The following is a 24,345-nucleotide window of genomic DNA, read 5'->3' as shown; positions in this document are numbered from 1 at the left end:
GTGATGGGGTGGGGAAGTACGGTAAACGGAATACGTTTCCCAATAGGTTGTGTGCACAACTCACCAAGTCCAAGCTCGGGGCCGAGCTGGAGGCAAAACAAACTGCGCTTCTTCTTTTGATCTGTTTCCCGTTGGTGCCGCAAGACAGACTTTCTGCCAAAATGGCATACGCTTGTGCAGTGCTGGGGTGCGGCAGTAAAGCGAACTATTTATTGTTTCCCGACAAGTCGTTTTATAGACTACCAGGTACCTCCAACCTGATAGTAACCCTGTTTCGATTTTGAGCAGTTACTCTCGTGCACGCCACTAATATAAGTCTGTGGACAAGATACAACAACATAAACTATCAATCAATCAATCAGAAAGGAGAGAAAATAACACGAAGTGACGAAAACGCTGAGGGGCGGGCAGTGGCGGCCAACCTGCCGACAGACTGGCAGCCGCTGCCCTCAGCGTTCTTCTTGGTAATTCGGTCCTTACTGACAGAGAGTGGATTGTTTTATTGGTCCTCCAGAGCTCGGCCCGTGCTTGAACTTGACGGGTTGTACAGGGAACCTGTATCCAGACCAGGACCAATAGGCTCTCCCTTAGATATACCCAATTTAACGGCGAGGCCTCCACGCCCAGACCCAGACCCAGAGTTTCTCCCCTGGATGTACCCGAGCCAGTGCCGAGACGGGCTGGCTGCTGCGTCTGAGTGTTGTGGGCCCGTGTCCGATGAGTGTTGCCGCCCATGGTTGGACTGTCCCTAGGTGAGGGGCGCGGCGGGGCCGGGTGAAGCTGGGGGTAGTGCCACGCCAGGGGGGGAGGGGGCCGGGGGGGCAGGTGGTGGGAGTGGGCGTGGGTGCCTGGCCCTCACGCCCACTCAGGTTTCTTCCCCCTGCTGCCGCCGCCTGTCGGGGGGCGCGGCTCCCTGCCCCGCTGCTGACGCCCGTGGCCGTGCCCGGCCCGGCGCTGCGGCTCCGCGAGTGTTGCCAGCAGCCCTGTGGGGGGGCGGGAAGGGTCCAGGCCAAGGGTTCTTTGCCAGAGGGCACGCCCCCCTTGGGGGTGCTAAGTATTTCCAGGGGGGTGGAGTGTGAGGAGAGGTGGGGGAAAAGTAGAGATTTCTCTCATTTTGTTTCTTGTGCTGTAACAAGAGCATGAGCTTATATTCAGTTTATGAAGCAATGCAAAATATTACCTAAAGATAGTAACTTTAGTTTTCTATAGTTTTCTTTGGCTTGACATGTTTGTTTTAAATTTGGGAGGGAATTTTATCTATAATTTAAGGGTGGTGTGGAGGGGACCCCTTCCAGGAGGGGGGTGGAGGTGGTGAGGCGAGCAGCCACTGGTCTGGGGTGTCGGGTGGGCAGGGTCTGGGCGGTGAGCCGGGCCAGGGGTCCGGTGCAGGCTGATGTGAATGTGTTGCAGCACATTGATTTCTGAAGTGTCATATATTTCACACAGTCATGAAACTGCACAAGATGTCAGATGACAGGACATTGACAAGAATTGGTTCACCAGCAGAGTGGTGGATGAGTGTAACAGGCTTGGCAGTCATGTGGAGTATGCCAATAAGTGGCGTGCACAACTCATCAAGTTCAATCTCGGGCCGAGCTGGAGGGCCAAAACAAACCGTGCTTCTTCTTTTGACCTGTTCCGCAGTGGTGATGCAAGACAGACTTTCTGCCGAAATGCCGTCCACTTGTGCAGTGCTGGGGTGCGGCAATAAAGCAAACAAGTTCCCTGACAAGTTGTTTTGTTGGCCCTCCGGGCTGAAAGTAACCCTGTTGGGATGGTGAACAATTATTATTGTGCACACCACTTATATGATATAAACATTAAAAAAAGATTAGATAAATTCATGGGTAGTGATGTTATGTGGGGTTAGGTTCACAGGAGCTGCCTTGCATAGGCCTATTGGCTTCTTGTAAACTCCTTATGTTCTCTTGCTCTTATGGTATGTAAAATGTCACTATTTTGTGTTGATGGATTACTGTCCTTGTGACTAATTTATATTATTGCCAGACTATGCCTCTTCAATCACTGAAAAAAAACTCCTGCACTGGGTGTCATACTATATTCTACAAGTGTGAGAGTATTAGGATGCATGCCAGATATAATAGGACAAGCTCACTGCTTCTAAACAGGGGAGGATGTCTATGAGCCTCAAGGAAACTGGAAGTGCTAGTGCATTATGATCCAGGTGACAGCGCATCCACCATACAGCAGTGGAGTCAACCAAGTGTGAACACACTGCACACTGTAAATGATAGTGCTGACAGAACTAAGAGTGCCAAGGCTGGTTGATTTTATGGTACATAACTCATGAAATGTTTATCATCAGTGTTAAATTTATTGATATCTTTTAATTTCTGATGCTTAGTATGTACTCGTGGAACTCAACCACACCTCTTAATATTATTCCTTATAAGCAAAGCCAGGTCTTCATCCTCCTTATCTTTCATATTCAGTGAATGAAAAAATATAACCTTGATTCAGTGTTTATAGGCTCTCTTCATACCTTATTGAATTTAGGTTTAGCCCATAGTATCATCAATGTAATTTAAACACAATACATTAGTGTACTCATGAGGGACAGAACAGCCCCATTCTCTCCTATTTTTAACACTGTTCCTGTTTTTTTTCTCTTAGCGTTTTGCCAAGGTTTGGGAGATATTGAGGAGCGAGCCATAGCAAACATGGCTCTGCCTAATACACAGTAACAGGCAAGTGCAAGGAGAGCAAGAGTGTGTAGCTGAGGTGAACACTTCTGGTAGTCACACAATGTACTGTAGTTGCACTTATGTATATCAAACATTTGGAAGGAGCATCACCTATGTGGAGAGTACCGAAAGGTGCTAAAAGTCTCCTGCCTCAGTGGAGGTTAATGCTAAGGAAATGTAGTGAATAGACAGGGACACTAATGTAGTGAGTAAATTAATTATAGTCATAGTATTATTATAGCCGCACTGCACATACATGGAGAAATGATACCAGGCAGCAGCTTATAAGGAGTGATAGAAGTGCACTTGCTCCAAGAAAGTAAGCAAGTCTAGTTGTGGGTTAGAGAGCACATAGGATGACCAGTATAAGTGTGATGGAAGTCATGGGTGTAGAGTGTTATTAGTAATGCATTATTTTCAATTTGAAGCTTGATGTTTTTATCTTGTCACCATTCATTGTGCACCTGTTGCATGTCCAGTGTATCTTGCTGCTAGTGATGAGTCTGGGGTGTTAATACATATATTGCATTTAATTTGTGTTTAGTAAGTGCAGAAGTTTGTGGGAAGTATGACCATGGAAATTTGGACATCACCATATTAACTGTCCTCATGATTTCCAGTAATTATATGAAGTTTTACAAACAAACACAATTTGAAAGACTGCTCATTGTCATTGCAAACTTGAATGACTACTTGTTAAGAATTTTTGCACCAGTCTCTTGTAAATATGCTCAAAACTTTGCTACTTATATGAAGCCTGTGTATTGATACTCTCCTCCCTTCTTCACTAACTCATTACCTGGAAACAGGAAAGAGTGTTCCATTGTTGCCATACTCTTACTTACCCTCCTCTCCCATCTCCTTCCCCTCATATTCTCCCCATGCCTGACACCCTCTCCCATGTGTTCTCGTGTTCCTTCTCTTAGTGTGCTCCCATTCATGTCCTCCTTCCCCCTCACACCATGGACAGGGAAGTATGGAAGAGTGTTCCAGTGTGAGGTCGACAGACTCTGCAGGTACTAGTGAGGAGTATGAGATTGTGGAGAGCGAGGCGGCCACAGTCAGCAACCCACAGCAGGACCTCCACCCCCTGGAGCCCACATTAAACATTGCCAACAACGGGAACATGGAAGACCTGCGGCTGGAACTGACAGAGGTTTGTGTATCTGTACGGTTGTAGTAGGGAGGACTTGAGCTAAATTTAGGTTGTCTCTAGCCAGTCTCCTGAAGATTGTAGATTATCCATTTCCTGTAAATGCAGGATGGAGAATCAAATTGCCTCAGATAGGAGAAAGAGACAAGACTGATGAGACAGCCTTATTTAATGGTAAACTTCTAAAGATAACTCTTGTAATCTTTAGACATGTCTCACTAACTGACTCTTGATTCAGTATCTAGAAGCATTACAATATCATCTCTCGTTACTTAATTATTTCCACTTATGATCGAATTACTTACAATGCCTTTGCTTATTATATTTTTAATATTTTAGGTTTTCTTTGTTCAACTTTGTCCATGATCATATACCCTGGTATTACTCCCTCCCACCCCAGGACTCTTATAACCTATCATGTTTTTCTTGTTGATATTGACAAGTTCAAAGAGCAAAAGTCAAAACTGACCTGTTAACTCATTAGATATTGTTTTTTGTCCCCTGCCCCTTTATTTCATTCTTCTTACTATACTATCACTGTCTTCATATCCATGTCTGCTCACCAAGGAGATGCAGAGTCTATATAAATTTTTATTTTCATTTTGTTTGACATCCTGTCATGGATCTTGATAACCATAATACTGACAGCTGCTCTCTTCCCCTTCAAGGCATAATACTGACAGCTGCTCTCTTCCCCTTCAAGGTCATGAAAGAGAAGAGCTCTGTTGGATCCTCTCCAGCCACCAACAATGGAACACCAGCAAAGCGGGGCGATGATGAGGAGGAAGAGGAAGAGGACATACCAGTCTTCCCTTCTCCAGCTGTAGACAGTCAGCAGGGTCCTGAGGTCTCCCAGGTGTCCCATGCGTCCCTTGGGTCTCGTGCATCCCAGGGGTCGAGTTTGAGTGAAGAGCCCGGGCGCCACGATGACAGGACACTGGGCGAAAACAATCCTAGTTTCTCCCAGACGGCCTCAGATGATGACAGTAAGTCTGGTGGATGTTATGCAGAGGCTGTACCCATGATATTACTAGAGTAAAATGAATTCTGCTTGATGTGTGCTTAGTGTAATGTTTTAATGGTGTACAAGGCTTATCTTGCACTGATGAGTTTTACCCACCCCCTTACCTCCCCTCTGTTCTCCCTACCCTCTTCTCTCTTCACTCTCTTCCTTACCCTCTACCTTCTTCTTGCTCCACCTTATCTCGGTGGCTGCCTCCTCTTGGCTTCTACTTCCAGTGATGTCATAATTGTGTTTATGTCTTGCAATTGATGTGTGTAAGAAAATGTCACTCCATCTTCAAGCATCTATTAAGACGGACCTCAAAAGTCTCCCTGTTTGCAGTGGTCACAATTGCATCTCTTTCTGTTTATGATTGATTTGTGCAAGGAAATGTATCACCATCTAAAACCATCCCAAAAGACTGTCCTGAAAAGTTTCCCTATTTGCAGTGGAGAGGGTACACACTGAGGACGGGAGCGGAGACTACACCATTTTCAACCGAGTGACATACCTCGGGGCAGCCTCCATTAACGCACCCAGGAGTGAAGGGGAGATCCAGCGCAACATGGCCATACTCAATGCACAGGCACAGGAGCAAGCGCTGGAAGTTTCCGTCTCCGTCCCGTCAAACTCTGAAGGCTATGTCATGTGAGTATTGTTGTATAGGAGTCATTTAAGGGTAGAGAGAGGTGAAGATAGTTAAGATTTATGAAAGGGAGTAAGGGTATCAGATAAGAGTATGTTGAAGAGTGGAATGGAAGGAATGTAGGAAGGGTGGATGTAGAGTAATGCAATTGATCGTTGGTTGAAATCTAAGTGATTGCATGTAAAAGAAGCAATGCAAAATTCAAATTCAAATAGATTAGGGTGGAATAATCAAGTTAGCAGCTTAATAAACCATACCTTGACCTATGACCATTTGACTTGTAAAATTTTGCAGTTTCATCACTCAAGCACCAATTTCTATTTATGCATCGGGTAGTAAAATGTTTGGGCAAACTTATAAAATTGCTACATGGTTCTTATCATAGGATTCTGGAATGATTTCCTCAACACTATTTTCACACATGTTCTTACCAAACATTCTTACTTTGCACGTGACATTTTCACCATCAAAAATAAAATCTTGACATAAGAATACCTAAAATGACTATGTTTAACTTGCAACCCATTATCAACCACATATTCAAATGATGATAAGCTATAAAGAAGAAGATCAATTTGAAACCTTCTCCCATTTCACTTATTTCAAACCTCTGCAGAATTTATGACGCCAACAGCAGCACGGAGATGACACGCTTTAAGATCCACCGCATTCTGTTCTGCGCCCGGGGCAAGGCAGACACCTCGGAGGCCTGCTGCTTTGCCTTCACCTCCTCCCACGGCGACACGCAGGAGACGGCCATCTTCCAGTGCCATGTTTTTCGCTGCCAGATCCCTGAAGCAGTGAGTCCGACTGTTGTGCTTGAGGGGCAGTGTTTAAGAGCAATCATGTTTACAAGTTTTCTTGGTGTTTGTCTGGATTTCTTGATTTTCCTTTAAGTGTGAAGCTTTATTCTGTTTCTATCTTTTCTTGTATATTCTTCATGTATATACTGTCCTCTGGCCATTCATTTAGTTTACTTCTATGGGAGCAGTGGCTAATGGGCTTCTTTGTTTTCTCTTTGTTTTTGGCCTTGAGCTGCTGAAATGTAAAAAAAATGTGTTCTATTACTGTCTACGTGTTACTTTCCAGGTTTTAGAGTAAGAGGTGTTGGATGGCGTCTTATTTTTCATTGGGGGATCTGGCTTACAGGGTTGTTTGAAGAGCTTACTTCTAGGGAAATAATAGGAGCCTCTTCTAATCTTTTCTCCCACCTGTCTTTTTCCTCCCAGATCATATCAACCAGTACATCAAAGCCTTCTTGTTTTTTTCTCTACACCAGGTGGCTCGTGTCTTAATCACATTTGCGGCTGCCTTCCGTCGTGTCCCCAAGAGCAAGATGGGCCAGCGCGAAGAGACCTGCCACACCCGCCAGCCAGATGACCTCATCCACCTCTTTGACATCTCACTGGAAATCAAGGAGGAGGATAGTAAGGTATGATGTGAAGAGGAGGGAGTTGAAAGCTGATACAGGTATTCAATTGTTTTGTATTTTAAATGGGATAGTAAGGGAACTGGGGTATGTAAAAAGCATGTGGAGAAGTGAGTTTTTCCTGATATAATAATGACCTGAGAGAGAAAAATGTAAATTGTATAGTATAGATTAGACATGTAAGAGATCATAATTAGAGGAGAAAGCAAAGATCATGCTAAATAGTAAGAAGGAAGATGACCACAATAGTTTCCGTTTATCACCATGTAGATTAGGAGAGGACACCTAGCCCTTTCAGACTTCATTTATCTCTACCCTTTTTATTCACTGCCCAGGGGAACTTCAATACAGTACCAAGGGACAAGGAGTTCTTTAAGCTCCGCAGCAACACAGAGAAGCAGCTGGTCCTGACAGTGAGCCCGGCCCCCCACAGCAGTCTCCCCAGCTTGGCCCACCACCCCCCAGCACCTGCCGACCTGTGTGTTGAGCGGTGTTTTGGCCTCCTTGTGGCTCACGGCAGGAGGGTGAAGCACGCCGACATGAACCTGCTGGAAATGGTAGGTCTTGAGGTTATTACTTTGGGGTGGATGAGAAAGGAGACAGTAAGTGGAAAATGGAGAGTGAATCAGTTTGATGATTGCATTGTACTAAGTGATATAGACATGATTTTGTTTGGTGGATAGTGATTGGTATTGGAAAATTAGACCACGAGCTTATAGGGTAATTCAAAGTTAGTGTCTTTAAAGAGGCAAAGTTTAGGTGAGTAGGTAACTTAATGATGCTCAAGGAAAGGTAGCTTAAAAGAGTTTGCCTTTTAACAATTACTGATTGGAATTGACAAAAACGAGAGACAGTTTGACAGTTTGTGCTCTGAGTGTTCACTTTGAGCTAAATTTCAACTTGTCTGAAAGCAGGTTTGCAGTCGCTTGCTACAGTTTGGCCAGTAACTCAACATTGATCACTATAATTAGGGTGTTGCGACAAATAATGATGATGGGTGTTGTGTGAAGCTTATTGCTCTGCTTTCAGCTTCTTATTGAAAATGCATGGTTTTATGCTTGCTTCAGATAATTATATGTGTTGTCTTTCCTCTTCAATACAGCTGTGTAAATGACTGTTGTGTAGGAGCATAAGTAAAAGGAGAGGTTCAAGGGGAAATTACATACGGAAAGTTTATATATCAGAGTCAGATGTAGAGGTGTGCTGGCTAGGTGTATGTTAGGGGTTAGTGAAGGTGAACTATTTAAGCTGTCCCTGTTTTGTATTGATCAGTCAGTCAGTTATTGATTCACTCAGTTTTCCCATTCCAGGTGGGGAAGAAAATACTACAAAAGTTTCCATGGCGAATAGTGATATAAATCTGTAATGAAAACCATCTAGTAAGTCTACAAAGTCTACTCTACAAAAAAAATCAATATTTATTCGTCATAATTTTTCTTTCAATAGTTATATGATCTTGAATAAAGTTTAACAGTGTAACTTTTACAGTTCTATTTATTTGATGAATGGTCGGGAATATTAGTGGATTGTTTGGGAGAGTTCTTTTCTTCAAATTGGTGATCATCATGATATCTGTAAGTGTGTGTGTGTGTGTGTGTGTGTGTGTGTGTGTGTGTGTGTGTGTGTGTGTGTGTTTTCCTTTCTGAAACTAAGCATTCAACAAGATCTCTAAATTCAACTGATTAGTACAATCTCAATTTTTTTTCCTGGAGTAGACACTGTTTGAAAATGCATCAACAAAAACATGGAGCTCTTGTGCTAATTGAACCCTTCCCATCTTATCATATTGATGCTGCTTTCTAATTTTTTCTTTGGGTGTAGAACTGAAAAAAAATGCAAATGAACTGCAGTGGTTTACTAATATTTTCATAGTGTTTTGAATAATATTGTAAAGCTACTGAAAAAAGGATTGCTATTTCTAGCATCACTGAGTATATAGCATGCTAAATAATTTATACTAATAACTATCCCACAGTGGGAAGAAGGGAGAGGGAGGTTGTATATTTGCATGCTGTTGTGATATACATATTTTTGAAACTATGGATGACACATTTCTGGTTATGAGATCAGTACTGATTCATATAGTGAATCTAATGCATGAAACCTCACTCACACTGCCACCATTGACTGATCTTTCTTGTAGTGAAAAAGTCACTCGCATAATTATATCTGGCTTCTATTCTCACCTCACTTAGTTCAGCGACTTTCCATTAATTTCTTTTGTTTTTTATTTTCTGTCATTTCCCCCTCCGTGCTCCTAACAAGAAAATGGCCGTCCATGATCACTCACTGGCAGACTCAGTGAGAACTCAGAATGGAGGCAAAAATGGATTCTCAAACACATCCCATGTTTTTGGGGTAAATGAGGTGCAGGTATGTCAACCAAAGCAGTTGTACGTTACACTTCTGTTCCCATCCATTTTTCCCTGCTGCCGTAGAGAAAGAGAGTGAGAGAAAGAGTAAAAGAGAGAGAAAGAGAAAGAAGTGTATTTTTAGAGCTCCATCAACCTCTCTCTAGCTACTGCCCATAATATAAATTTTCTTGCAACCCCAGAGGTGCCTTAATGTATTTACCCTTCTCTGCCATGACTGGCAATAATATTGCATTCATGGCTTTCCTCTTTGCAGCGTTTTTTAAAGTTTTTCATGTGAATATTCAATCTCCACTGGGCATAGGTGAAGGGAGGTAGGGGGGGAGCTGCACTGGAGGACAAAGGAGAGTTCTAGTTTACTACACAAGGAAGGAAGAACACCAGGGATATCTACTGACTGCTAGTGTATTGATTGAGAGCTTAACCCTTTCCATCCGTGACGCAGATGTCTGCGTCACAGTATGGAAAGGGTCAAGAGGAAATGGAAGAGGATTAATCCTCTTCTAAATCTCCCAATCCTCCTCTAAATTCCTCTTAATCCTCTTCCATTTTCCCTGAAGAGGTTTAGAAGAAGATTAAGAGGAAATGGTAGAGGATTAAGAGGTTTAGAAGAGGACTAAAACCCTTTCCATTCAGTGATGCCGTTGGCGTCGCCGGAGTGAAGGGGTTAAGTCATGTAAAAGGCCAGCACACCATAACTTGCCATGCTCCCTCCCTCCCTTCTGCCCTTCTGCTTCCTTTTTTGTACCCTGCTTACCCTGCCTTTCCATCCCTGCTTATGCCATGTTCCCTGCCTTCCTCAATTGTTGCCTACTCCATGCTCTTCTTTCCTGTCATCTTTTTGTTTGTTCTTGCTTCCTTTTCATTCCCTGCCTACACTGTGCTCCCTTCCTTACCTACTCCATGCTCTTCTTTCCTCACTTTTTTTTTTTGTGCTTGCCTCCTTTTTCATACCCTTCTTACCCCTCCTTTCCATCCTTGCCTATGCTATGCTCCCTACCTTCAGTCCTTGTCTACTCCTTGCTCTTTTCTCTTTTGTGTCTGCAGTGCTTTCCCTCTATTACTCTTTTCATTGTATTAATACTGATCCCCTTTCCCTACCCTTGTTGCTTTGCATTAATTTTTCCCGACACTGTACTCCTTATTTTCTCACCTGCGTTGCCCCCCTCTGCAGGTGTCCATGGGAAGTAGTGTGAATGACAAGAAAAGTTATGTGATATCAGGCCACTGGGACCCCTGTGACCCTGTGTTTGCTGTGCTCAACCAAGAGACACCCAAAGACCGCCGGGTGTTCATGACTGTTGCCATAGACCTAGTCATCCGTAAGTTTGTCATTCCTGTAGTACTTGATTTTGACAGCATTTGACTGGAGTGTACAAAAGTGGCCCTAGATATCATAGTAAATCCGGTCTTTCTCCAGGTTTTGTTTGTGTATTCAGGTAGATTGTGGAGTCTTCTTCTCTTGTTTTGACATTGCTGCAGTTCTTTGGGGTATTTACCCTAGACCAGGATATTTTTTGTATACATAGGGAGGCAGGCCAAATTACACTGCATTATATAACTATACAACTACATCATTTGGGATAGATTCTCACATCAGGCAAATATGGTCAAGCTTCAGTACTGTATTTTACTAGCAGGAGGATATCCTAAAAAGACCATCATAAATTGTCCAAAGGTCTTGTAAGATAGTTGAATTACATTATAATAACATCTCAAGACATATTTAAGTAGGAGTTATCTGGTTAATATTACATGTTTTAACTGAAGCCATAGTCAGTTCCCACCCAGTCTTTTTGAATTGAGGTAAATGGAAATGATGATAATGATTTATTACTTTTCATTATCTTGCACTATCAGGAGGGATCCAGGAGCCGGTGCGCTTCACCATCGAAACCAAAGTGAGGGTGTACCCGCAGAATGAGCGCTTCTGGTACTTCAGCAAGAAGCCGTTGGTTCACCTCTTTTCTCTCAAGCTCAAGCAGGTGGGTGCTGGCTCAGTTTATTGTGCATTCATTCTTTTGCACTGTATTCTAGTGTATTATTTTCCTCTGTTGATAAGGCGAAAGAGTTGCTTCAATTCATACTATAGTCACCATACACTTGACTGACCCAGAAGCCCCACCCCCTCTTCCATAACTATGAGAACAGATTGGTTGGGTAAAAGGAGGTTGGAGTTCAGAGTCCATGACACTTTGGAGCAAGGGTGGGGGAGGGGGCGAGGCTTCTGGACCAATTTAGTGTACAATGACTATAGTTACGATATGTACCTGTTAAGATTGGTGCATGTTCATATGTTTGTGTGTGGTGTATGTGCTTGCATATGTATGTAAGCATGTTTATACACCTAACCTCCTCCTCTGCGTTGCAGGTGGACCACTCACCGCAAGGGGACAAGCAATATGTGGTCACCAGCGTGGATAACCTTGGGGAGGTGGAGCGCTGGCGACCCTCTGCCATGTCCCTCTCCCTCAACCTCTCATCCCTCACCTCCTCCACCCTCTCCTCCCTCTCTACAGGTCGCTCCCCCTCCATTGCCTCCATTGAAACTCCAGGCTGTGAGGAGGACACAGGTAAAGGCTGCAGCTGTTGTACGGTGTGATTGTTATGCTGCAACACAGTCCAGGTTGGCTATAAGAGGTGGCTTTTCTTTTCTCAGAAGTAAATGTGAAATTTAGATATGCATTTTTGTTTTATGATTATCTTCTTTTAGCTTCAGGGGAAGTTATAACAAGGCATGTTTGAAAGCTTCTATCTGTCTATATGTGAAGTGTTTCAGCTTTTATATCGTTGGCAAGAGAATTTTTTAGTGTGATGTGATTTATTGCTTTCTGGAAAATAATGATAAAATTAACTTAAGATAAGGAGGAACACAAGTATATGTTCCTGGTTGTATATATCAGGGGATCACACCCCTAACCAAGTAATTCAGAGCTTAGTGCCCCAACCACAGCCTGTCCTCAAGCTATCTGAAGATAGGGGCGACATATTGCCTCGCAAAGTATTTAGCATTGAATCATTAACCCCTTCACTACGGCCGGGCCAAAACAGCGCCCCGCGCTGTATCCGGGATCGCTGCGCACGCCAAATTTCAAATGTCACTATTGAATGTAACAAGTTTTCAGCCATAAACTCAACATAATCATCATGTATTATAATTATATGAAAACATGCAGAATTAAATAGTGCACATACAAAAACTCACTACGGCCAGGCGAAAACAGCGCCCCGCGCTGTATCCGGTATCGCCGCGCGCGCCAAATTTCAAATGTCGCTATTGAATAGAACAAGTTTTCAGCCATAAACTCAACACAATCATCATGTATTATATATGAAAACATGCAGAATTAAATGGTGCACATAAAGAAACATAAATTAATTGGTAAGTTTGAGATGTAAGCATAAATATACTAGAGATAAAATAACTCTTATAGTGGCTAAAGCGAACCAGGACGCAGTATATGCGTCCTCGGATATGGTATGGGGCACGCAAGGATGCAGTATACGCGTCCTCGTGTTGAAGGGGCTAAAACTACTCTAGTCTGTCAGCCACTCCACAGCACATGAACTCTCCCAAACCCACCGCAGATGATGACGAGCCCTTGCTGAGTGGGTCTGGCGAGGTGTCCAAGGACTGCCCACAAGGGGAGCTTGACCTCTGGAGACAGGTATGTTTGGTTCTTTGTAGATGCCATTGGAGCTCCAGACCTACTCTTAGGTTTTGAGTTCTAAGCTGTATAGTTTATGCTTTCAAGATTATTGTTGCAGTCATTATTCTAGAAAAAAAAAGAATACTGTGAATTGAAATGTGGTGCAGTTTGACTTATTTTTATCTGGTTAAGAGTTTTAGAAATTATCTTTCATTTGAGACATGATAGTTTGTCTTCATCTGTCATTGTCCAAAATTTGTGATCACTGATTTTTTTGTTTACTGAAAATGATACATGAAGAAATCACAGGTATAGTATCCTTTGATATTACCAGATAGGAATACATTGATAAAACAGCTGATTTCAGGTCTTATTTACTTCATGATTACACTTGTTCTCTCCCTCACACACCAGCTGTTGCAACAGGAGGAAGTAAGTGGTGCCGGATTCACCTACTATTTCTTGCCAGACACACCCTCAGCTTTTGATTTGTCTTGTGGTACTGGGAACAACATTTAAGACTGAGCCATGTAGGAGGTAGCATGATGGTCATTCTTCTCTTGTTCTATCTAGCTAAAGAAAGCCATAGACAACTTTCTGAACTAAAAGTGACACGTGTTCAGACTTGTGATGCTTTTTCCTTTAGATGATTTTGATTATATATCAAGGAAACTTAGGCCACTTTTATCAGTAAAATTAAGTTTTTTCTTCTCTTTGAGGCGTTTCTTGATAAAGGATTGACATTTGAAATGGATGAAGACGGCTTTTCTGCTGGAGTGTTTTGGTTGTCACTGCATGCCTGGGAGTGAGGCTGGTGGTGGTTTCTATTGCTTATTATTATTATATACGCAGCTGTCATATTACAGTATTTTGAAATGTATATTAGTATGTTCCTTTTGTACTTTCTTGTGCTCTAAAACAAACTGAATGAATTCATAACATTTTTAAGCTTTAAGTAGCCAAGTTTGATTTGGTATTATATTTTTTGGATACAATATGTCTGTTCATCAATCTGTCTGTCTGTATCTAACTATTTATCTACCTGTCTGTTTGTCAATAGCTCCGACACCTTGCCCCTTCAGGAGTTTCCCCTGACAGGGTGGCCACAGCAGAAGAACCTCCAGTTTTCTCTGTTCATGTACTTGCATTTTGCATAAGTAACTCTTTCTTACCACTGCTCTCTCATGTCTTCCTCAGTACTGTAATCCATCTGAGCAGTAGTTTCCCTGCTGCCATCCACACTCCTATATGACTCACATACCATTTAACATGTTACCTTACTTCATTTTCATCATATACTCAAATCACCTCAATGAAATATGATTTACCCATTCCACCCCTCTGCTCTCTACACCATTACTCCCCCCCCCCCCACACACACACACAAAATGACAAGATAAATGTTCAAATGGATGAAGTCATAGTAACTAAAGAGGAGATATATAAAATAGTGGAGGAGCTGGAAGAGAGGAAAGCAATAGGACCAGATGGAGTCTCAGGTTTTATATTGAAAGAATGCAGAAATCAGCTGATTGGACTGGTATATGATATCATAAAATGCTTAATATCAACTGGTAAAGTACCAAAGGAGTGGCGGAGGGCTGAGATGGGCACTATATATAAAAGCGGGAAAAAGAAAGAACCTCTGAACTGTAGACCAGTATAGTTTGTAAAATATGCGAGAAAGTGATCAAGAAACAATGGACGAAATTTCTAGAACACAATATAATTACAGAAAAACAGTATGGCCTTAACTTAATAATGGAACCTGTTAGAGTGACTTAAAAAATATAGTTATCCACATAGAAGTGTTAACACATGGAACAGCTTGTGGGAAGAGGTGGTGAAAGCGAACAGTGTCCACCAAATGAAGGAAAGGCTGGATAAATGTATATATGGAGACAGGACTATTAGAGCTTAGCTCGGGCCCGGTAGACAAATAGATAAATACACACACACACACAGCCTGGTAGCTCAGTGGATAGAGCGTCTGCCTCACAACCAGAAGGACCGGGGTTCGATTCCCCGGCCGGGTGAAAATAAGTTTGGTTTATCTTCTTTCACGTGTAGCCCCTATTCACCTAGCAGTGTGTAGGTACACGACGTAAGGCAAGGATTTGTGACCTCATTGTCGCAGTGTGTTGTGTGTGAGTGGTCTCAGCCCTACCCAAAGATCGGTACTATGAGCTCTGTGCTCTTCCGTAGGGGAACGGCTGGCTGTCTCGAGAGAGACCTGCAGCAGACCAAGAGGTGAATTACACACACACACACACACACACACACACACACACACACACACACACACACACACCTTACTCCTACAATGCTTAAAACTTTTGCCTGTAGAACCATTTATGCAGACACTAATTGTACAACTCTCATTATATGTCTTATTTCTTTTACTAAACAGAGTAACAACCATCTGAACATTCTACAAACTCCATCTATCTACCCCAACACAAGCTTTCTCCAGTTGCTTGAATGCAGCATTCATCATGTATTGCTTTATATTAGAGATAAGGAAAATTTATATACCCAAGTAGTAACTCAGTTTCTCACCACATATTTTGATGCAATTGATCACACTATTTGCAAGAAGCAGGAATTATATACTAAGAGTACTGGCCTCCCATTTTTAGGTGTTGCCCAGGATGCAGGCAGACTCCCAGCAGCTGCCTAAGGGTGTGGCGAGCCTGGTGAAGCGAGGCATCCCTGAGGCACTCAGAGGGGAGGTGTGGCAGCTGCTGGCCGGCTGCTCCCAGAACCAGGACATGATGGAGACCTACCGAGTCCTGATAACCAAGGTAGGGTGATATGAATGAATATGAAAAATGTCCTCAGGGTTTATGATAAAAGTGTATCCTTTGTTTATTTGTGCCAGCTGACTAAATTCTTATAGTTATGTTCCAGTCATTATTACCCTTTTGATATTTTCATGTCCAGATTTTCAGAGAAACAAACTTATATTAGTGAGTCATTTACAGTAGTATGATATATAAGCACCCAGAGAATGACTTAATCAGCACCATATAACCAAATATGAGAGAACTATGGCAGCAGTGTAGCATCATATCTAGTGTTTTTATCTGCTTTCTCCTCTAAATAGTTTCTCCTTCCCTTACAGGATTGCCCCAGTGACCAGGTGATCCAGAGGGACATTAACCGCACGTTCCCCGCTCACGACTACTTCAAGGAGGTGGGCGGGGTGGGGCAGGACGCTCTTTTCAAGATCAGCAAGGCTTATGCCGTGTATGATGAGGAAGTTGGATACTGTCAGGGGCTGTCCTTCTTAGCAGCTGCTCTTCTCTTGCATGTAAGTTATATGCATTTTCCTTCTCTATATGTTATCTCAGTTGGGCTCCCTTGGATAGTGTTGATGGTATATAATCCTTACGTCTTGATATATTCTGTAGGGTTTTGAGGCTTTGCCATCATTGCAGCTACCTGTCTTGTATATATGTCTTCATTATTTCCCACTCAGTGACTAGAAGAGACACATAATTTTCATCTTTCTGTAGATACTCATTTAGTATCTTAACTCTTATTTTACCTTGAACTACACTTTAACCCCTAAAGGACTGGAGGCGGCTATAGCCACTTTACAGGGCGAGAACCAGAGGAGGTTATAACAGCCTTGCTGTTTTTACTCAGATTTAGCTACATTTCACAAATTTATTTATTTCACTTATTGGGAACTCTGCCCGAGATTTAGTTTGGCTACTCTGTCAATCTCTGCTCTGCTCTTATCATGGCAGAAAAAGCAGTTACACTGATTCTGATGTGTCCGATTTCCTGCCCGCACCTTCCCACCCTCGGACCTGAACACCACGTGTATTACCCTCCTGCTAACCACACAAAAGGGGCTTTATTGCATGGAGGAAGCTTATATTATAGACTAGCTTGTGAAAATAGAGCTCGGGGCACTGTTTTCATTACGACCTAGCCATGGCCAAGCTGCCAAAATGGATGCATGGCCGTTCTCGCCAGAATTCTCTCCTCTTCAACTCACTGTCTCTCCATGACCACAGCATGTAGAGACTTTTGGATGGCATTATTAGAAAGAGAAAGATTTAATAGTGAGTACAAAGTCTGTTTTATTTGCTCGTCCATTGTGGGTTAAGAGTAAGGAGTGTGTGAATACAGGCTATTTTTGGTGTTTAGCGCTGGAGGGCCAGTCCTAGCAGCACCAAGATTACCGCCGCTGCCAGTCCCGGAGGGTTAAAGATTGGATCTCATTTTATCCTACAATGCACCATCTCTTTCCATAGATGCCAGAGGAGCAGACTTTCTGTGTACTCAAGAAGATAATGTTTGAGTATGGACTGCGGGAGCTCTTCAGAGACGGGTTTGAGGTGCTGCACATGCGCTTCTACCAACTTGGGAAGCTAATTGAGGTGAGCCCACAAAATGGTTCATGAGAAGAGAGTAAATCACAAAAGAAAAAGAAAGTGCATTGATCACATATTCCCAAGGTTCCTGTCCACTCAAGCTAACCTCATTAACACCTATGCTCTCCTTCCCTGACAGGAGCATATCCCTGAGTTGTGGCAGCACTTCCAGGAGCAGGGTGTAGAGGTGCACATGTTTGCCAGCCAGTGGTTCCTCACCCTCTACACTGCCAAGTTCCCGCTCTTCATGGTGTTCCATTACCTAGACCTCTTCCTCCTCATTGGCCTCGATTCAGTCTTTCAGGTGGCATTGGCTCTTCTACAGGTCAGTGGCCAGTGCTAAGGGTCTTTGTTTTGATGCTTTGGTTGTGCTGCAGTGGTCTTTGCTCTAGGTCAGCACATGAGTCTGATGCAGGTAAGCTTTCAAGGTAATGTCAACCTAAGCCAGGATTTTCCACAAGTATCTTCAGTGATTTGATCCATAACTCTCCAATAGAACCTTGTCATCTTTTCTATTCTCTGGTTATTCAATTTCTTGACAACTTGTTTGATTTGGGTCTTTCTTCTTTGGGTCATAAACTCATTCCAGCATTTTTTAGCTTCTTGTCTACTAGTTTGTATGTCATTTTGATATTCTCATACCATACTTGATCACCAAAACTTCATCCATAATGGTAGTGCATCTTCCTCCTCCCACCTTTCCAGCCTAAATACCTGTTCAACCTCTTCCTGGGCTTCATTGTGACCCTCCACTTTCAGTTCTTCTATGCAGGAGTATGACTTTGCAACCACCCGTGCTATTTTTTCAACAGATGTCCAAGAAGGAGTTGCTGTCCTCAGACTTTGAAGGAATACTAAAATATTTCCGAGTGTCGTTGCCTAAGAAGTACCGCAATGAAGATGTGGCCCGACAGCTTTTCAAACTGGCCACCTCCATCAAGGTGAAGAAGATCAAGAAGTATGAAAAGGAGTACCTTGCCCTCAAAGGTTGGTTCTTGGCCAAAGATGTAGTGGCATTTGATATTATCTTTAGAGTAATAAGGAGACTATCACAAAAAAAGGTAGTAGGGGATGATGTACAGAAATATGTTGTTTTTTGTCCCTACACATGTAGAAGTATATGAATGGTAAGTACTGTTGCCTCTGGTATTATTTGCCATATAAGAATCACATTAAACAAAGAACTGAAAGAAGTGAGGATTATATTCTGTTTTAAGGTATGGAAAGTATAATCATGTAAGGGTCAGCCTTCATTCATAAAGGGAACATTTGAAATCAATTGTGAATAATTTATATAATTAATCAGAGCAGTAGATATATGTTTAGTAGGCCTCATTAAGCTTACCTTGGGATGTTTACTCTTATTCATGATAAGTTTATTAGGAAGTGTTGCTTAGCAGATATTTGTTGATATTAGTCATGCACAGGTATTACAATTTTATTCAGCCTCTCAGAAGGATAGTTTATGCACTCCACAACACCTGTAGTTTTTGTAGCACAACATATCACTATGAGGTAGAGTAATTGACCTGCTAAAGTCTTGCACAAAGAATTAGAACATTAGGCAAATATCAGTAAAACCTGACACCTGTTATTATCACTTTAGGGTACTGTACTTTTATGTGTGAAGTAATAAGTTCAATCACTGTAGTGGTAAATGACATACACAGCAGGCAACAGGCACAGACACTCTTACCAATGAGAGGGCAAGAGTAGCATGCATTGGTAAACACAGAGTGAGGAAGGAAAGAACGTTAAGTGCAGGTGGCAAGGAGTGAGGTGTGACTGAGCCTTGGTTTGAAGGATTATTAAAAGGATTATGAATGCCAGTGAGTTGCTACAATGGAGGGAGGGAGGGAAGGTGTAAGATATAGATGTTACTTGTTTGGAAAATGTTGTGTAGTTGCTGCAGCTTCGGAGAAATGAGTATGAGATCATTTTTTTCTTCTCTTTTTTTTTTGTGTGTGTGTGTGGAGTGAAGAAGGAAAATGACACGTGGAATAAGGAGAAGGTAAGGGTTGAGTGTTGTGCAGGCAGGCAGAGTGAGTTTTCATGCTGGATTGAGAGAAAATAAGAGGGGATGAAAGTATTATAATAGCTTGTATAGGTCAAGTTATTTATATATATCATGGCTTCATGTAGTCTAGTGGGGGTAGGAGAGGGAGCGTAAGTGTGGGATGTGGTCAAGCTCTGTGGGTTGCTGGAGTGCAGTTGTATCTAGCTGGGGTGTTTGCATCTGTTGTGTATTGTTTATGAGTCTGATAAGAAAACCACAGGAAGAGTTGCCAGCTTCTCCATTCCAAAGCCCTTATTTTGTTTATTAGCATAGGGCTTCATCAGTTATTATGAAAGTTACAATTTGCACAGTATAGGATCATTTCATTAAACTCTTGATATTGGATTCACACTCTAATCTATGGCTATTTATTAGGATGGGAATATATGAAGTTCTCAGCATCTGTTTGACATTTGATAAGAATTCTTCCTCCCATCCTTTCATCTGCTCATTTCTTTCACTGCTTTACTCACCACACACCCCCTTGCCACTGTCTCTCCCTAGCCCATGCCTTAGTATTCATCTTTCCCTTCCCTCACCTCCTATTAACTTGTTACATACACACCCCTATGTCTGCTTCTGTCTTAACTTGTTACATACACTCCCCTATGTCTGCAGCACCCTATTCTTTCCCTTAATCAGCCCAGTCCTCCCTTCTACCTCTTTTCACCTCAACCTGGGTCCTTCTCCTCTCACACTTTACTTCATACCTTCCCCTGCCTTCCTACATGCAGTCTCAGCCTCTGTTTCTTCCTTTACCTCACTCCAATTCCCATTCTCTTTACTCATACTCCCTTCTTTAGTACTCAGCCCCACCCTCCCTCCCACACCCTAGCATCTGCAGCGTTAGATTGTGGGATACAAGAGCACGATGTGGTTGAGGAGGAAGAGTGAGTGGAATCTAAGAGTAATTCATGTGATTTATTAATTTTTTAGCTCTTCTGTAATAGGGAAGTCTAAAGAAAGTCTCATGTGAAAGGTTGATTGATTCATTTCATATATTTGTTTCAGTAACCAGATGTTTCAGGGCACAGGCAACTTCTGCTTTACAAATGGGTTATGTTCCCAAGTGAAATTTCATTGATCTAACTCATTATAACAGTTTGGTTTGGTTTTGATTTTGGTTTGGTTTGGTTTTAGGTCCATGATTTTTCACCCATCCACCCATATTAATCTCTTTCTTTTTCTCAGTCTCAATCAATATTTGTGTATTCTATGCCTTCCTAATAACATGATTTAATATGCAGCTAGTTAATAAGACATAAATAACACCATCAGTAATGTGTTATAGTGAAGCCAGTTCAAATAGTCCGTTGAGGTGTTGGCTTCTGTGGGTCCTTTCCTCCCCTCTCCTCTACAACACAGTCCCAACACCTATTTTTTCTCTCATATGTTACCTATAGCTAACATATGAGAGGAAGAGATAGGTGTTGGGACTGTGTGGCAGAGCAGAGTGGTGGAGGAAAGGACCCGCGGAAGCCAACACCTCAACGGACTATTTGAAATGGTTTGACTATAGTTCAGGCTTAAAGGGATTTGCTGTAGTAGTAGTATACGCAAGGGGCTTTATTAAGAGGTGAAGGTTGCTTATTTCTTTGATCTCTTGTCCTTGTCTTTCTATCTGAGGGAACATTATTACCATTGAAGAATTGAAGAGTACACTCCCCCTCCACCCTGTTAAAAGCTTCCTTACCAGTGAAGTTTTCTGGGGGTGGAAAAGTCCTCCCCTTCCTTCCCTGCTCCTAACCTCAGCCCCATGCCCACCACAACAGAACAAGAGGCTCTGCAGGAAGATCCAGTGATGCGTCTGGAGAGGGAGAACAGGCGTCTGCTGGAGGACAAGATGAGGCTGGAGAGGGAGAATGATGACCTTGCTCAGGAACTGGTGAACAGCAAGATTACCATGAGAAAGGGCATGGATCAGGTACACAGGAGGAGGGGAAGGGGTAGAAAAAGAGGGATATTGGGTGGTGGGACATTGTAGGGGGTTATGTTTTGGGTCTGTGTTTGTGTTTATGCTTATGTGCTATTTTTTAGTGAATGGCTGTGTTGTCGTGAAGGGTCTTGGGGTCAGGTATTTGAGGAGAGTGTAAGCTTAAATAAGAGCTGTGGTGGGAGTGAATCTTCTTTGGTGTGTTTAATGGTTCGTGATCAGACATTCCTTTTTCTCTGATGTGCACTTGCTTGCTTTTTTATGTTTTGTATGTGTGGCTGCTGTGGGTCTCCCTTCTCTGTCGTGTCATTAATTAAGATGAAAAAGCGTTTTACAATAGTTTTGTTTGAACTTGGAATATTCAGGATTAAATTTCTCAGGTGATTTCTGGCAGATAAAACATAAAATAGGTTATCTGAGTGTTGATGCCAAACTGGGTGCGTGTTGTGTGTGGATGGCAATGTCTTACTCCTGCCATTGCATAACCCTTGTGATTGTCACCGTGGTTTGTTTCCCTTTAAATGTAGAATCTGAATACTTGTTTATAGATGTTGAATTGTGTTTTAGTCTTTATTTTTATTTTTCTCATTACTATTAGCATTTACATTAACACAGTGTATGGTAATGCATGGTAGTTGTGTGATGCATGATAACTGTGTGTAGTGTTACATAGTTAATTATATACATGGGGGATCAAACTTTGCATAGTCAGATGTGCAAAGATCTTGACCTTGTTAGGATGGTCCATGTTAACTGTAATGCCCACCTACTGAAGCAGCTTATACTGACTGCTATGTTGCCTCTGCATGGGCGAGGTAGCAGCAGATGCCTCTTAACCCTTTCCTTGCGCGTGGTGCGAGACGAGACTATCCCCTCGGGCGCAGTCAGGCATCCCAATGGGGGGTCTCTTTTAACCTCTGTATCTCAAAAACTATTCATCACAGCTAAAAACCAAAAACACTATTGGAAAGAGGAGGTCCACATCTATAGGAGTCGGTTATGTATGCCTCTCCTGCGAACGTACATGCACGTTCAGGGAGTGTTGAATGTTAACACTTACCTCAGTGCGTGCGCGATGATCAGCCATATTGAGGGAACTGCGGACATCTTTCCTCGAGGTTCTGGCAAGGTAGTATTGCCAGCTGCAATATTTACAACTATTTGGTCAAAGAATCAGTCAGGTGATAGGTGAAGCTATGCAAAAATGCCGCTATATTGGGCAAGAACACCCACCAGTTACTCGTCCGTGGATTTGCCACGCTGGGCTGATTTTCCACCAAATTTGGTGAAGAACCCACTCAATTGGCAATCCTGTGTTGTGAGAAATAGTGTTGGAACACTCATACGCGGGAGATTTGAGTGCGGCTGGAGCTCGCAGCGAGCGTTTAGCACCACCAGCAAATACGCCTAACGCTCACTGCAAGCGTTTAGCAATGAAAGGGTTAAGCAGTTCAAATACTGGCTGGCTTAATTCAACTTGTCTAAGTATGGAAAGTAACTATAATGTTATATATATTCATTTTTAGCTTGAGGAGGGAGCAGTTCAGAAATCATCTTTTACCAGTACGGGGTAGGATTCCTCAAGACATCTTTAAAAGACTGATATTTAAAACATGGAAAGACCAAAAGAACAGGCACAGTGATAGAAGGAGTTGAAAATGCTTTATACTTGTTGAGTCTTTTATACAATATAAATTGCAACAATATTCACTCCTCAGTACAACTTCAGCTAGGACAAGATTAAAGACGCTGGATGGATTGATAAGAAAAGGAAGTAGGAGAATGGTAGCCAGTTTTAACTAACGGAAGAGTGAAAGACAAGTATGAACTGGGGAAGGAGGAAGCTAGACGAGTCTCATATTGACCAAGCATTTTTTTACAGCTTGAGGACAAGTGTGACTCTCTTGGGAAGGAAGTGGTGAACCTGAACACAGTGCTCTCTGACGCGGAGGAGGAGAAGAAGCGCCTCCTCCTGGAGGCCAATCAGGTAAGTCTGTTGGTGTTCAGTAGTGATCACAGGCTTGGGGCAGTCAAGGTGGCAGACATTACACTGTAAGAAGGGAGTGGCACACTTGACGCTTATTAATGATCAGAAGACGAGGAGACTGAAGGCAACTATAATGTTAGAAAGATGAAGATGGAAGGGATTTGGAAGAAGGTTAAGAAGAGCACTGAGGAATGAAGAAAAAAATCGCTTTCTATAACATTTGGGTTAGGAAACAAACAAAGGTTAATGATACTTTTATGATCATTAAGAATAAGATATTGATATAGGAAGATCATATGCCTAGAACTGATAAAAAAGGACAACCAATGTAGCAAAGACTCAACCCAAGAATTGTAGAGGGTAGGGTTGACAGATGACCAGGTGGAGAGATGAAGTAAAGAGAATCTGCCAGAGCAGGATGGAGTACACTGACATCAGACAAAGAGTGTTGAATATTGGGAAAAATGATTTTTTCCCACATTTCATCCTTAGCCTTTATCCAACACAGAAAATTTATTACACTAACACTATCAATCTATACCTCCGACACCCTGCTCTCTCACAGGAACTTCCCTGGAGGGGATGGCTACGGCAGAAGTGTCTCCATCTCTCCATGTTCTGGCATTCCCTCTCGGCACTCTCAGTCCTGCTACTTCCAACTCTCTCACTTCAGTACTGGCTCACCCTATTGATCCAATTTACAGGTGGTCTTTCCTTGACACCCCCTCCCTCAATTCTTCCCTCATACACTCTTCACAAATTCATTCTCATCACATGTCCAAACCATCTCAGCATACCACACTTCACCCATTCAATCATCCACAATCCACTCTCTTCATTATCACTCCCATACCAAACCTCTCATGCACACTTTAATTACTTTCTCTATCCCATCCTGAAATACTACATACATCTCTTATATAACTCATTTCCACTACATGTATTCTCAATTGCTGTGCTGCATTCCATGCCCACATCTCTGATACATGTGACTTAGTTGGCAGGATAATACTGTTCCTTATG

At 42.5% G+C, this 24,345-nt stretch overlaps 1 protein-coding gene across 4 annotated transcripts in view; it reads left to right on the top strand.

The window, feature by feature from the left end:
• The first annotated feature begins 376 nt into the window (after positions 1 to 376).
• LOC127007119 (rab GTPase-activating protein 1-like) overlaps positions 377 to 24,345 on the top strand; it is a 31,966-nt gene continuing 7,997 nt past the window's right edge. Inside the window, exons 1-20 of one of the 4 annotated variants that reach the window (XM_050877749.1) lie at positions 377 to 752; positions 2,635 to 2,708; positions 3,676 to 3,861; positions 4,562 to 4,844; positions 5,311 to 5,509; positions 6,124 to 6,307; positions 6,787 to 6,939; positions 7,272 to 7,493; positions 9,202 to 9,309; positions 10,483 to 10,630; positions 11,169 to 11,293; positions 11,680 to 11,881; positions 12,897 to 12,976; positions 15,598 to 15,762; positions 16,083 to 16,271; positions 17,227 to 17,352; positions 17,486 to 17,671; positions 18,159 to 18,333; positions 21,175 to 21,326; positions 23,218 to 23,322. In XM_050877749.1, the coding sequence (XP_050733706.1) occupies positions 3,682 to 3,861; positions 4,562 to 4,844; positions 5,311 to 5,509; positions 6,124 to 6,307; positions 6,787 to 6,939; positions 7,272 to 7,493; positions 9,202 to 9,309; positions 10,483 to 10,630; positions 11,169 to 11,293; positions 11,680 to 11,881; positions 12,897 to 12,976; positions 15,598 to 15,762; positions 16,083 to 16,271; positions 17,227 to 17,352; positions 17,486 to 17,671; positions 18,159 to 18,333; positions 21,175 to 21,326; positions 23,218 to 23,322 (2,982 nt within the window). In that variant the 5' untranslated portion in view covers positions 377 to 752; positions 2,635 to 2,708; positions 3,676 to 3,681. Of the gene's footprint in view, positions 753 to 2,129; positions 2,297 to 2,634; positions 2,709 to 3,675; positions 3,862 to 4,561; positions 4,845 to 5,310; positions 5,510 to 6,123; positions 6,308 to 6,786; positions 6,940 to 7,271; positions 7,494 to 9,201; positions 9,310 to 10,482; positions 10,631 to 11,168; positions 11,294 to 11,679; positions 11,882 to 12,896; positions 12,977 to 15,597; positions 15,763 to 16,082; positions 16,272 to 17,226; positions 17,353 to 17,485; positions 17,672 to 18,158; positions 18,334 to 21,174; positions 21,327 to 23,217; positions 23,323 to 24,345 lie in introns of those variants that run through there. The other 3 variants (XM_050877751.1, XM_050877750.1, XM_050877752.1) reach the window with 3 other exon arrangements.

The sequence above is a fragment of the Eriocheir sinensis genome, chromosome 34 (assembly GCF_024679095.1).
Source record: "Eriocheir sinensis breed Jianghai 21 chromosome 34, ASM2467909v1, whole genome shotgun sequence".
NCBI classification, from domain to species: domain Eukaryota; kingdom Metazoa; phylum Arthropoda; class Malacostraca; order Decapoda; family Varunidae; genus Eriocheir; species Eriocheir sinensis.
The sequence above is the reverse complement of the archived record's forward strand: the minus strand, read 5'-3'. Positions and strand labels throughout refer to the sequence as shown.